The following is a 15,063-nucleotide window of genomic DNA, read 5'->3' on the forward strand; positions in this document are numbered from 1 at the left end:
CCGTACGCACTACCCTCTGAGCAGTTGCCATACCAGGCAGTGATGCAACCCATCAGGGTGCTCTCGATGGTGCAGCTGTAGAACCTTTTGAGGATCTGAGGACCTATGCCAAATCTTTTCAGTCTAGTGAAGTGGAATAGGTGTTGTGGTGCCCTCTTCATGACTGTCTTGGTGTGCTTGGACCATGTTAGTTTGTTGGTGATGTGGACGCCAAGGAACTTGAAGTTCTCAATCTGCTCCACTACAGCCCCGTCGGTGAGAATGGGGGTGTGCTCGTTCCCTCCTTTTCCTGTAGTCCACAATCATCTCCTTTGTCTTGATCACATTGAGGGAGAGGTTGTTGTCCTTGCACCACACGGTCAGGTCTCTGACCTTCTCCCTGTCTCATCTATAGGTCGACCAATTATGATTTTTCAAAGCGATACCAATACCGATTATTGGAGGACCAAAAAAGCCAATACCGATTATTCGGACGATTTAAAAATATATATATTTGTAATAATGACAATTACAACAATACTGAATGAACACTTATTTTAACTTAATATAATACATCAATAAAATCAATTTAGCCTCAAATAAATAATGAAACATGTTCAATTTGGTTTAAATAATGCAAAAACAAAGTGTCGACCTCTAGTCTCATCATTGTCGGTGATCATTGTTGTGTCGTCGGCAAACTTAATGATGGTGTTGGAGTCGTGCTTGGCCATGCAGTAATGGTTGAACAGGGAGTACAGGAGGGGACAGAGCACACACCCCTGAGGGGCCCCCGTTTTGAGGATCAGCATGGCGGATGTGTTGTTACCTACCCTTACCCGTCAGGAAGTCCAGGATCCAGTTGCAGAGGGAGGTGTTTAGTCCCTGGGTCCTTAGCTTAGTGATGAGCTTTGAGCGCACTAGAGATTGCATCATCGGTGGATCTGTTGGGGCGATATGCAAATTGGAGTGGGTCTAGGATTTCTGGGATGATGGTGTTAATGTGAGCCATGACCAGCCTTTCAAAGCACTTCATGGCTACAGACGTGAGTGCTATAGGTCGGTAGTCATTTAGGCAGGTTACCTTAGTGTTCTTGGGCACAGGGACTATCTGCTTGAAACATGTTGGTATTACAGACTCAGACAGGGAGAGATTGAAATTGTCAGTGAATACATTTGCCAGTTGGTCAGCGCATGCTTGCCTGATTGATGGTTCGTCGGAGGGCATAACGGTATTTCTCATAAGCTTCCGGGTTAGAGTCCCGCTCCTTGAAAGTGGCAGCTCTAGCCTTTAGCTCAGTGCGGATGTTGCCTGTAATCCATGGCTTCTGTTTAGAGTATGTACGCACAGTCACTGTGGGGATGACATCATCAATGCACTTATTGTCATGTCTTGTTATGTCTGTTCCTGTCCTTTCTCTTCACTCTGTCTCTCTCTGCTGGTCTTTTTAGGTTACCTTCTCTGTCTCTCATTCTTCAGCTGTTCTACATCTCCCCTAACTAGCTCATTCACTCCTTCCCACCTGTTCTCTCTTCCCCTCTGATTAGGTCTCTATTTCTCTCTCTGTTCCTGCTACTTTCAGTGTCTGATTCTTGTTTGTGTTTTTGATGCCAGAAGCAAGCTGTCGTCCCGTTTGCTTCCACCTTGTCCTATCCTGTCGGAGTCTGCCTGGCAGGTGCATCCTGCATTATACTAACGTTCTTTTTGTTCCATTGACTACGTTGGAAGAGGATTTATGCCATTCCTGTTTTTCATTAAAGAACTCTGTTTTCTGTTAAAACCGCTTTTGGGTCTTCACTCAAGTACATAACAGAAGAATCAGACCAAGAATGGACCCAGCGGCTCCGGACCCTTTTCACTCCGCCGTCGAGATCCAGGGAGCGATGCTAGGCAGACACGAGGAGGAATTGTCTGCTGCTCGACATGCCGTTGAGACCCTGGCCGTCCAAGTCTCCGACCTCACAAGACAGGTTCACCAACTCCACCTCTCGATACACCGCCCACTTCCAGGGTTTCCGAGTCTCCGGAGCCCAGGATCAACAACCCGCCGTGTTACTCTGGGGAGCCCACTGAGTGCCGCTCATTCCTCACTCAGTGTGATGTGGTGTTCTCTCTCCAGCCCAACACTTACTCCAGGAGCGCAGCCCGCATCGCCTACGTCATTTCTCTCCTTACCGGACGGGCGCGTGAGTGGGGCACGGCAATCTGGGAGGCGAGGGCTGAGTGTATTAACCAGTATCAGGACTTTAAGGAGGAGATGATACGGGTTTTTGACCGTTCTGTTTTTGGAGAGGAGGCTTCCAGGGCCCTGTCTTCCCTATGTCAGGGGAATCGATCCATAACGGATTATTCTATTGAGTTTCGCACTCTCGCTGCCTCTAGTGACTGGAACGAGCCGGCTTTGCTCGCTCGTTTTCTGGAGGGTCTCCTTGTCGATGTTAAGGATGAGATCCTCTCCCGGGAGGTTCCTTCCAGTCTGGACTCCTTAATAGCTCTCGCTATTCGCATAGAGCGACGGTTTGATCTTCGTCTCCGAGCTCGTGGAAAGGAGCTCGCGTTCTCCGTTGCTCCCCTCTCCACATCACTGCCACCTGCCGCATCACTGCCACCCTCCTCCGCCGGCTCGGATGCTGAGCCTATGCAGCTGGGGGTATCCGCATCTCGGCCAAGGAGAAGGAACGGAGAATCACCAATCGCCTCTGTCTCTACTGCGGCTCCGCTGGTCATTTTGTCACCTCATGTCCAGTAAAAGCCAGAGCTCATCAGTAAGAGGAGGGCTACTGGTGAGCGCAACTACTCAGGCCTCTCCTTCTGGATCACGCACTACCTTTCCGGTCCATCTCCGCTGGCCCGGTTCATCTGCTTCCTGCAGTGCCTTGATAGACTCTGGGGCGGAGGGCTGTTTTATGGACGAGACCTGGGCTCGGGAACATGACATTCCTCTCAGACAGTTAGGGGAGCCCACGGCCTTGTTCGCTTTAGATGGTAGTTCTCTCCCCAAGATTCAGCGTGAGACGCTGCCTTTAACCCTCACTGTCTCTGGTAATCATAGCGAAACCATTTCTTTTTTAATTTTTCGTTCACCTTTTACACCTGTTGTTTTGGGTCATCCCTGGCTAGTGCGCCATAACCCTTCTATTAATTGGTCTAGTAATGCTATCCTATCCTGGAATGTTTCGTGTCATGTGACCTGTTTAATGTCTGCTATCCCTCCTGTTTCCTCTGTCTCTTCTTCACAGGAGGAGCCTGGCGATTTGACAGGGGTGCCGGAGGAGTATCACGATCTGCGCACGGTGTTCAGTCGTTCCAAGGCCACTTCTCTCCCTCCACACCGGTCGTATGACTGTAGTATTGATCTCCTTCCGGGAACTACTCCCCCGGGTAGATTATACTCTCTGTCGGCTCCCGAACGTAAGGCTCTCGAGGATTATTTGTCGGTTTCGCTCGACGCCGGTACCATAGTCTCCTCCTCCTCTCCCGCCGGAGCGGGGTTTTTTTGTTCAGAAGAAGGACGGGTCCCTGCGCCCATGCGTGGATTATCGAGGGCTGAATGACATAACAGTTAAGAATCGTTATCCGCTTCCTCTTATGTCTTCAGCCTTCGAGATCCTGCAGGGAGCCAGGTTTTTCACCAAATTGGACCTTCGTAACGCCTACCATCTCGTGCGCATCAGGGAGGGGACGAGTGGAAGACGGCGTTTAACACTCCGTTAGGGCACTTTGAATACCGGGTTCTTCCTTTCGGCCTCGTTAACGCTCCAGCTGTCTTTCAGGCACTAGTTAACGACGTCCTGAGAGACATGCTGAACATTTTTGTTTTCGTTTACATGGACGATATCCTGATTTTTTCACCGTCTCTCTCGATTCATGTTCAGCACGTGCGACGCGTCCTCCAGCGCCTTTTGGAGAACTGTCTTTATGTGAAGGCTGAGAAGTGCACTTTTCATGCCGCCTCTGTCCCTTTTCTCGGTTCCGTTATTTCCGCTGAGGGCATTAAGATGGATCCCGCTAAGGTCCAGGCTGTCATTGATTGGCCCGTTCCTAAGTCACGCGTCGAGCTGCAGCGCTTTCTGGGCTTCGCTAATTTCTATTGTCGTTTCATCCGTAATTTCGGTCAGGTGGCAGCTCCCCTCACAGCCCTTACTTCTGTTAAGACGTGCTTTAAGTGGTCCGTTTCCGCCCAGGGAGCTTTTGATCTTCTTAAGAATCGTTTTACATCCGCACCTATTCTTGTTACACCTGACATCTCTAGTCAGTTTGTTGTTGAGGTTGACGCGTCAGAGGTGGGCGTGGGAGCCATTCTCTCTCAGCGCTCTCTCTGACGGCAAGGTCCATCCTTGCGCGTTTTTCTCTCATCGCTTATCGCCGTCAGAACGTAACTATGATGTTGGTAATCGCGAACTGCTCGCCATCCGCTTAGCCCTAGGCGAATGGCGACAGTGGTTGGAGGGGGCGACCGTTCCTTTTGTCGTTTGGACTGACCATAGGAACCTTGAGTACATCCGTTCAGCCAAACGACTTAATGCGCGTCAGGCTCGTTGGGCTCTGTTTTTCGCTCGTTTCGAGTTTGTGATTTCTTATCGTCCGGGCTCAAAGAACACCAAGCCTGATGCTTTATCTCGTCTCTTCAGTTCTTCTGAGGTCTCCACCTACCCCGAGGGATTCTCCCTGAGGGGCGTGTTGTCGGGTTGACTGTCTGGGGAATTGAGAGGCAGGTAAAGCAAGCACTCGCTCACACTCCGTCGCCGCGAGCTTGTCCTTGGAACCTTCTGTTCGTTTCCGTTCCTTCTCGTCCGGCCGTTCTTCAGTGGGCCCACTCTGCCAAGTTAGCCGGCCACCCCGGCGTTCGGGTACGCTCGCTTCCATTCGCCAGCGTTTCTGGTGGCCCACTCGGGAACGTGACGCGCGTCGATTTGTCGCCGCTTGTTCGGTCTGCGCGCAGACTAAATCTGGGAACTCTCCTCCTGCCGGCCGTCTCAGACCGCTTCCCATTCCCTCTCGACCGTGGTCTCACATCGCTTTAGATTTTATCACCGGACTGCCTTCATCAGCGGGGAAGACAGTTATTCTTACGGTTGTCGATAGATTCTCTAAGGCGGCTCATTTCATTCCTCTCGCTAAGCTCCCTTCTGCTAAGGAGACGGCTCAGATCATTATCGTGAATGTTTTCCGAATTTATGGCCTTCCGTCTGACGTCGTTTCCGACAGAGGCCCGCAGTTCACGTCTCAATTTTGGAGGGAGTTTTGCCGTTTGATTGGGGCTTCCGTCAGTCTCTCGTCCGGCTTTCATCCCCAGTCTAACGGTCAAGCCGAACGGGCCAATCAGACTGTCGGTCGCATTTTACGCAGTCTTTCTTTTCGTAACCCTGCGTCTTGGTCAGAACAGCTCCCCTGGGCAGAGTACGCCCACAACTCGCTTCCCTCGTCTGCTACCGGTCTATCTCCTTTTCAGAGTAGCCTCGATATTGTTGAGGTCAGAGAGTATGGCTCTCCACTCAGAACCTTCCCCTTAAGACAGCTTCTCGCAAGTTGGCCCCGCGGTTCATTGGTCCGTTCCGTATTTCTCAGGTCATTAATCCTGTCGCAGTGCGACTTCTTCTCCCGCGCTATCTTCGTCGCGTTCACCCGGTCTTCCATGTCTCCTGTATTAAGCCCGTTCTTCGCGCCCCCGCTCGTCCCTCCCCCCATCCTTGTCGAGGCGCACCCATCTACAGGGTCCGTAAGATTTTGGACATGCGTCCTCGGGGCCGTGGTCATCAGTACCTAGTGGATTGGGAGGGGTACGGTCCTGAGGAGAGGAGTTGGGTTCCCTCTCGGGACGTGCTGGACCGTTCGCTGATCGATGATTTCCTCCGTTGCCGCCAGGTTTCCTCCTCGAGTGCGCCAGGAGGCGCTCGGTGAGTGGGGGGGTACTGTCATGTCTTGTTATGTCTGTTCCTGTCCTTTCTCTTCACTCTGTCTCTCTCTGCTGGTCTTTTTAGGTTACCTTCTCTGTCTCTCATTCTTCAGCTGTTCTACATCTCCCCTAACTAGCTCATTCACTCCTTCCCACCTGTTCTCTCTTCCCCCTCTGATTAGGTCTCTATTTCTCTCTCTGTTCCTGCTACTTTCAGTGTCTGATTCTTGTTTGTGTTTTTGATGCCAGAAGCAAGCTGTCGTCCCGTTTGCTTCCACCTTGTCCTATCCTGTCGGAGTCTGCCTGGCAGGTGCATCCTGCATTATACTAACGTTCTTTTTGTTCCATTGACTACATTGGAAGAGGATTTATGCCATTCCTGTTTTTCATTAAAGAACTCTGTTTTCTGTTAAAACCGCTTTTGGGTCTTCACTCAAGTACATAACACTTATTGATTAAACCAGTGACTGATGTGGTGTACTCCTCAATGCATTCGGAAGAATCCCGAAACATATTCCAGTCTGTAGCAAAACAGGCCTGTAGTTTATCATCTGCTTCATCTGACCACTTTTTTATTGGCCGAGTCACTGGTGCTTCCTGCTTTTATTTTTGATTGTAAGCAGTAATCAGGACGATAGAAGTATGGTCAGATTTGCCAAATGGAGGGCAATTTAACAAGGAAACTAACACTGTGGGATAGAAGGGGATAGAAGGGGTCCGATATCTCCAACACATAATTCTTAAAGCTTTTGAATTGGACTATAATGAAATAATATTGAACTCTAATTAAATAATAATAACAATTTTCTTGAAATTGCATCATATTCCAGCTGAAGACACCTCCTGCAATGTTTGGGTGTGGGTGTGTGTACGTGTGTGTACGTATGTTTTTGTGTACGTGTGTGCGTGTACGTGTAAGGTCACCAACATCAAAACTCAAGTGGTAGTAGATTATTTATAGAGGAATGATATCTCTCTCCCACTCTCTCGATCTCTCTCTCGCTCCCTCCCTCCCTGTCTCTCTCTCTCCCTCTTTTTCTCTCTCATTTCAACTCAAAGGGCTTTATTGGCATAGGAAACATATGTTTACATTGCCAAACAAGTTAAATAGATAATTAACAAAGGTAACATACACAATCAAAATGTACTGTAAACATGACAGTCACAAAAGAGGAATAGAGACATTTCAAATGTCATATTATGGCTATGTACAGTGTTACAACAATAAACATAGCCACCTCCATCCCTCTCTCTTTCTCTCCCTCTCTCTTTCTCTCCCTCTCTCTCTCTTTCTCTTTCTCTCTTTCTTTCTCTCTTTCTCTCTCTCTCTCTCTCTCTCTCTCTCTCTCTCTCTCTCTCAATTGTTGGTTCTTTTTATCTGATGTTTTATAGAAACACATGTTACAGGCTCAGCTGACAGCTACAGGAAACACAGATTGGGGGCAAGGGACTCAGAAAAAGGACACATACACATGTAAATGCACACACACCAGAGTGTTATGGCTTCATTAAAACACCAGGCTACTGTTCAAGTAAGAACTGACCAACACACTCAGCGTGTGTTAAACAGAGAGCAGGACAGCAGGCGGAGAGAGGGATGGAGATGGAGGGAGGGAGGGAGGGAGGGAGGGAGGAGAGAGGGAGAGAGGGGGAGTGAGAGGGAGAGAGAGAGAGAGTTCTCCTTTGACTGGACCCATACATACCCCTGTCCTGCCCAGTCCTGGGTTAACCTTCACAGTGGAAGCAAGTTTGTGCGTGTTGTTGTGTATGCAGATGTGTGTTTGTGTGTATTTAAGTAGGTGTGTGCATGTACACACACTGCACACAATGAACTCTGCATGAGAGCAGTTTTCATTCTCACTTGCTTCCAGTATGAGTAAATAATCAATTATTGAAGCAGGATTTGGTCTGAGGGCTGTAGATAACATGACATATACAACCACAGAACCAACTGTTGAAATAAAGATAGTGGTTGAGTTATGCAAATTATTAACCCAGGCAGACACAATGGAACAGGTATGCAAACACTGAGTGAGTCTGATATGGCACCCTATTCCCTATATAGTACACTACTTTTGACCAGGTCTCCTGTTTAATAATGGTGCCATTTTGGACTCACACTTGTGTTGTGTGAAGGCAGAAGTAAATAAATTATTTTAGGCAAGATTAATTGGGAATAATTGTGAATGTCCCGTTTGCTCATTCAGAAACGGTCATCAACCACTAAAGGTTAACCTCGACTGACAATCCATTGATTTGGTTGTAGTTGTGCTAGATAGTATAGAGAATAGATGGTTGTAATGCCGTTCTGAGACCTCAGGAGGGATCCTATGACAGAGAAATGCTGTGTTGTCAGCATTTCGCTACACTCGCATTAACATCTGCTAACCATGTGTATGTGACCAATGCAATTTGATTTGATTTGGAGCGATAACAGAACACTGTAGTAGTGGGATTCCTCCTATCAATTCCACACTATTGAGAGCTTAATGCAGAACAGCACTTGCTTTAAACTATGTGTGTTGTTGTTTGTAAGGAGGAAAGACCAAATGCACCTCTCCACCTCCTCCTCCTCTCATCATGACATCACATGTCCCACTGCATTAGAGCCTGCTCCCAATGCCAGTTTGGTCCATATGGACCACTAGGGTTTAACCATGGATATAGAGCTCCCCCTTCAGGAATTGAAGTGTAAATGAAATCATTCTTCGCCAATCATGGCGGTATCATTTTGGTGTGTGTGTTTTGATCCTCATAGGTGTTCTCTCTATCTTTCTCTCTCTCTCTCCAGCCACGCTCCAGCCCTGTGGTTCTTTGCAGGCTGTGACTAGGGCTGTTTGCAGGCTTTGACAAGGCTGTGGAGGAGGACAGTACAGCTGGTTTTGGCCTTGTTGATTAAATGGGCAGTCTGGCTCTCACTCACTCACTCACTCACTCACTCACTCACTCACTCACTCACTCACTCACACTCTCTCTCTCTCTCTCTCCCTCCAGAGGACGTCCTGAGTAAGGATGCAGGGGAATGTGCAATCTGTCTTGAGGAGCTGGTACAGGGGGACACCATTGCTCGCCTGCCCTGTCTCTGCATATACCACAAAGGGTAAGTCCCCCTCTCTCTATCCCTCTCTCTCCTCTTCTTTCTGTATACCTCTCTCTTTCTCTCCCCCTCTCTATATCACTACATGTTTCTGTACAACCTATGATGAGGGATCTCTCCTGTTTTCCTCAACCGGTATGTGAATGCATCATCATTCCTGCTCTCTCGCTCTGTCTCCCTCCCCCATTCCTTCTTTTGTTCTATATACAGTGCATTCGGAAAGTATTCAGACCCTTGGCTTTTTCCACATTTGTTTTAGGTTACAGCCTTATTCTAAAATGGATTAAATTGTTTTTTCCATCATCAATCTACCAGCAATACCCGTTAATGACAAAGCATAAACAGGTTTTTAGATTTTTTTGGCCAATTTATTAAAATGATAAAACTGAAATATCACATTTACATAAGTATTCAGACCCTTTACTCAGTACTTTGTTGAACCACATTTGGCAGTGATTACGTCCTCGAGTCTTCTTGGGTAATGCGCTACAGGTTATCATCAGGGGTCTCTCTGTTCTTTGCTTCGCTCATCTTTCCCTCGATCCTGACTAGTCTCCCAGGCCCTGTCGCTGAAAAACATTCCCACAGCATGATGCATCACGCATCCACCACCATGCTTCCCTATAGGAGTGGTGCCATGTTTCCTCCAGACGTGATGCTTGGCATTCAGGCCAAAGAGTTCAACCTTGGTTTCATCAGACCAGAGAATCTTGTTTTTCCGTGGTCTGAGAGTCTTTTAGATGCCTTATGGCAAAATACAAGTGGGCTGTCATGTGCCTTTTACTGAGGAGTGGCTTCCGTCTGGCCACTCTACCATAAAGGCCTGATTGGTGGTGCTGCAGAGATGGTTGTCCTTCTGGAAGTTTCTCCCATCGCCACTCTGGAGCTCTGTCAGAGTGACCATCGGGTTCTTGGTCACCTCCCTGAACAAGGCCCTTCTCCCCCGATTGCTCAGATTGGCCGGGCGGCCAGCTCTAGGAAGAGTCTTGGTGGTTCCAAACTTCTTCCATTTAAGAATGATGGAGGCCACTGTGTTCTTGGAGACCTTTGATGCTGCAGACCTTTTTTGGTACCCTTCCCCAGATCTGTGCCTCAACACAATCCTGTCTCGGAGCTCTACGGTCAATTCCTTCAACCTCATGGCTTGGTTTTTGCTCTGACATGCACTGTCAACTGTGGGACCTTTTATAGACAGGTGTGTGATTTTCCAAATCATGTCCATTCAATTGAATTGACCACAGGTGGAGTCCAATCAAATAGTAGAAACATCTCAAGGATGGTCAATAGAAACAGGATGCACCTCAGCTCAATTTAGAGTCTCATAGCGAAGGGTCTGAATACTTATGTAAATAAGGTATTTCTGTTTTTATTTTTTATAAATTTGAAAAAATATATAAAAACCTGTTTCCGCTTTGTGTAGATTGATGAAAAAAACATTTATTTCATCCATTTTAGAATAAGGCTGTAACATAAGAAAATGCGGAAAAAGTCAAGGGGTCTGAATAATTTCCAAATGCACTGTATGTAGTATGTGCTATGTTCTTCCTGACTGTGTCTCCTGTTCTCTCTGTCAGCTGTATTGATGAGTGGTTTGAGGTGAACAGATCGTGTCCAGAACATCCCTCAGACTAAAGGGCCTCGCTACTTTTCTCCACAGGTAAATTCCACATTTACTGAGTGTTGTTGATATTAATGCGTTACTGTGATAAGTCACTTTAATATTCTGTGGGAAACATTTCCACCGTAGAGTTTCCCAAACAAATGTTCTATTGTATTGACACAAAACAGGAAAAATATGGTACAGTATTATACCTTTTAGTTCAGTCGAGTTCTTTCTTTGTATTGTTTTGTTTCAGCATCACATGTTAGCCCTCAGTATATTCAGATTTCTGATGTTTTTCATCTCTGCAGGTTTCTTACTCCCTCAATAAGAAGAGTGATCTGCTCCAATAACAAAATTCCTTAATGTGAATCCCCTCCCCTTCCACGTTGCAAATGAGACTACTGGACAGACACACTGTGACTCTGTGGCCAGTACAGAACTGACTCCTCACCCTGACCCTACCCTTCTTTCCCCATCACCTCCAGTACCTCAGCCCTCAACACACCTCAACTCAAACCAGTCAAGAACCGCAGTGTGCCAAAACTCATTAAAAGCAATGTTCAGGGAAACTACATTTAATGCTGATCTATCTATTTATCTCCACACACACAATCGACTCCGAGACAAGACCAGACAGACACAGACACACAAACTCACAAATACACACTCACAAACACAACCAACCTCTGCTTTGTCCTCAAAGACAGACAGACAGACCGACAGACAGACATACATGCTTATTTGCCAACCTGATGTTGAGGGGAAGACAAAACACCTCTGTTGCACAACTATCCAATCAGGAAAAACTGTTGCTCTCAACACGCCCTCTCACTCTCTGCCGCATCAATGAAACGGATGTATATGCCACGCACAGACGTTTTGCATTCCATCCCATTGGCCATGCCCCAGTGATTGCGCTGCTGTGGTTGGCTGAGCTCCAGGGCTGTTGCGACTTGGAATTCCCTCCTCCTGTGTTATTGGACAGTAGATCCAGGTCTCCTCCCATCTGTTTGGTTTGAGTGATTGTACACCTGGACATTTCGGGGAGCAAGCTGAGGGGCAAGGGGAAGTCAGTCCTCATCCCCCTCTTTCCCCCTCCTCACCAACTGTGTCTACCAGTGCCTTCACCTTCAGATCCTAATGGCCTACCAGGGCAGAGTCAAGACAACAGAACAGAACAGTGCGATTGGTGGGTTGGGGACAGAGGGTGGGAAGTCAGGTATGAGTCTATACTATATCCTCCCTCCCTAGCCCTTCCCCTGTGTGTTGACTGGATGACGACAGACAGAGAGAGACCCAGCAGAGAGCCAGACTCAGCTAAATGTGAAACTCTGCTTATCTCTACCCTTTACTCCACTGGGACATGACTGGAGCTGGCCATGGCTGCTAGCCACACTGAAATTAGAAGTGCCCTGCTATATGCTGTCCCTCGCTCTCTTTCTCACTCTCTCCTTTCCCCTGACGAGCTATCTAACTCACAACCCCTCAATGCCTCTGTGGTAGCAACAAGACGTGAACTGGACTGTGCTACCAGAAGTGCGTGGCTCAGCTCGTAGCAACTACAACTCCCAGCAGGCACTTCTCTGAAGTGAGAAAGTTAATCTTAGTTTTTGTAGCAGCAATAGCTGTCTGTCTGGGACATGAGGCCCTCTGTGCTTATCCTGGATCCCAACTGAATTACTATGTTTCACAATTGGTTTGCTGTGCATCTTCAGTTTGGCAATTGTGAAGAGGATCAATTCAGTTGGGATCCAGGCTACAATGTGCTGACCCCAGAACAGATATCCCCCTCCCCCAGGGGCCCGGTGACATTATGTGGTGTATATACTCTAGCCTTCTACAGGGTTCACACACCCATCCTCTTCTCTCACTCACTCACTTTTACTTTTAATCTTTATTTATCATCATGAGACTTATCAGTTATTATTATGCAAATTATTTTAAGTGTGCAGATTTGACATAATGGTGTAATTGCATATCTGTGTATGTATGTGTGAGTTATAGTTAAACTAAGTTTGGCCTTAATGCAAAGAGAATGACATGAATAACTATGTATTCTATTCATGTTTGTCCATTTCAGTGCTGTTTCAAATAGCTGCCTGAGATTGCACACCTTTTACCCAATCATAATCATCTACCAATCAGCCTATCACAGTGGAGGTGAGAGGGCGGGGCAGGAAGTAGGCGATTGGTGGAGCTCCATGCCAAAGCCAATCAGAATAAGGGGAAGACTGATATATTCAAAAAAAGTTATCATTAGAATGTTGGATCTACTTTCTCAGTGTGTTTGAGTGTTTTACACATTTCTTATCTAATACATTTCAGCTTCCAGCAATCCTGGGTTGTAATATTTAAACAAGGCCTTGATGTTGTTCTCTTTAATGTTTGGAGAGCTTTCCCAGGATGCGCTGCTAATTAGTATACCAGTATACTAGACCTCCATCTTCACCATTGGGTTGTGAATAAGGGCAGAGTAAGAAACTGATAGACAAATTCAATGAATTAGACAAACGGCTTTTAAATGGCTATGCTTTTCACAATCATTGTGGAGGTTTTTTAATCTCCACAGTTTAGAGATTTTAGATTATAGTATATTATTATGACAGATCTAGGAATAAGATCAATAGTATTTATATTGGTTGCCCAATTCAAACTAGTAACGACCAGTCAGATAAATTAACAAAGAGCATTTATAGGGGATCTGGGTATTATGGTATGGATATACTAAAGATAGTGTTACCATGGCTACTGGGTCAGTTACACCATATTAACTGGTTTCTCCAAAAGGGCCATCGTCATGCCTCTAAGACGTGCTGCTCACACTTTATGCAGTACTGCGAGGCATAAAGCTCTTTGGAATTGGACAATAAAAAGCCCCCACCCAAATGAACTTTTTCCCCATTTGTCATCATGTACTATAGCTAATAAAGTTTGATCTAAATCCAGATGGGAGTTTCTCCTCATTGCACATCAGTGAAGGAGAAACTAGAATGTCTGGTCTGAAACTAGAATGTTTGGTCTCACCGCATGGTTTGTCCCATGGCTACTGTACTGTAAGCAATGTGATGTTTAAATGTTGTCGAATGGCTCACAATTGTGAAGCATACTACTGTATGTGTACAATATGCCCTTATTGTCATGGGTATGTGTGTAGCAGGAGGATCCTCCCTAGCTAGCCTAGCAGAACAGCCTTCTATGATCTACTGTAGCTAGAATCAGATTTAAATCACATTTTACCCCCATTTCAGTTTTGTTAGTCTTTTGGATGTTTGGGTTTCTTTGGGGGGCGAGTGGGGAGGCAGCCTAGCACCTAATGTGTTTACTGTAGAGAATTCAGTTTGGATGTCAGGCCAGTGGTAAAGGAGGGGGTTATATGGTCATTTTGTGTAAATGTTTTGCTTTTGCTGCTTATGCTACAGTTGCCAATTTGAGCCCATATCAATCCAATCGGATCGATGTCTATCCAAATCTACCGTGTTGAAAAGCTCCGTATGGATGGACTTGTGAGGATGCAGTGTTTAAAACAGTCAACATATATGAATGTGAGATGTGTTAGAGAACACACATATGTCATCAGGTAGCTATACTTGATGTTCTGTTCATGATACTATAATATACCATGACAGCGAACATACGGTAGATGATTATTAGTTGGGGATAAGCTTGCTTGAATGAAGGTAGAGGTGTAGTAGGGCATTCATGTAATAGTTGAGAGGTGAAGGAAACTATTTTTATTTGGGTTATACCTCCCAAGGTACTTCAGAGACAGGCCGACAGTACATACCTAGAAATGTTATTTTAGAAACTATTTAGACATACAGTATGTTATAACATTCCATTTATGTAAAAATGTGTACAGAATCTGAAATTAAAAGAGCAAAACTTTTGGAGTACATTCTTTTAGTTGTACTAGTGTGAATTACAGTGTGTCTTGGTAGTGTTTCACTTTCAATGCATTATGGCAGAAGCTCTCTCAACAGTCATTGAAAAAGTTACACTAGTGGCCAAAATTTTTATAACACCGACTCATTCAAGGCTTTTTCCTTATTTTACTATGTTCTACATTGTAGAATAATAGTGGAGACATCAAAACTATAAAATAACACATATGGAATCATGTGGTTACCAAAAAAGTGTTAAACAAATCAAAATATATTTTATATTTTGAGATTCTTCAAATAACCACCATTTGCCTTGATGACAGCTTTTCCCACTCTTGGCATTCTCTCAACCAGCTTCACCTGAATACTTTTCCAACCGTTTTGAAGGAGTTCCCACATATGCTGAGCATGTGTTGGCTGCTTTTCCTTCACACTGCGGTCGGACTCATCCCAAACCACCTCAATTTGGGTGAGGTCGGGTGATTGTGGAGGCCAGGTCATCTGATGCAGCACTCCATCCCTCTTCTTCTTGGTAAAATAGCCCTTACACAGCCTGTTGGGTCATTGTTCTGTTGAAAAACAAATGATAGTCCCACTAAGCCAAAA

General features: G+C 46.0%; 1 protein-coding gene across 2 annotated transcripts in view; it reads left to right on the forward strand.

Moving 5' to 3' along the window:
* The window catches only part of LOC135522066 (E3 ubiquitin-protein ligase znrf2-like), a 130,242-nt gene extending 115,771 nt beyond the window's left edge, over positions 1–14,471 (forward strand). For both annotated transcript variants that reach the window (XM_064947985.1, XM_064947984.1), the window contains 3 exons: positions 8,871–8,976; positions 10,548–10,630; positions 10,885–14,471. In XM_064947985.1, the coding sequence (XP_064804057.1) occupies positions 8,871–8,976; positions 10,548–10,605 (164 nt within the window). In that variant the 3' untranslated portion in view covers positions 10,606–10,630; positions 10,885–14,471. The remainder of the gene's footprint in view (positions 1–8,870; positions 8,977–10,547; positions 10,631–10,884) is intronic.
* Positions 14,472–15,063: the final 592 nt, after the last annotated feature.

The sequence above is a fragment of the Oncorhynchus masou genome, chromosome 30 (genome assembly GCF_036934945.1).
Source record: "Oncorhynchus masou masou isolate Uvic2021 chromosome 30, UVic_Omas_1.1, whole genome shotgun sequence".
Classification (NCBI taxonomy): domain Eukaryota; kingdom Metazoa; phylum Chordata; class Actinopteri; order Salmoniformes; family Salmonidae; genus Oncorhynchus; species Oncorhynchus masou.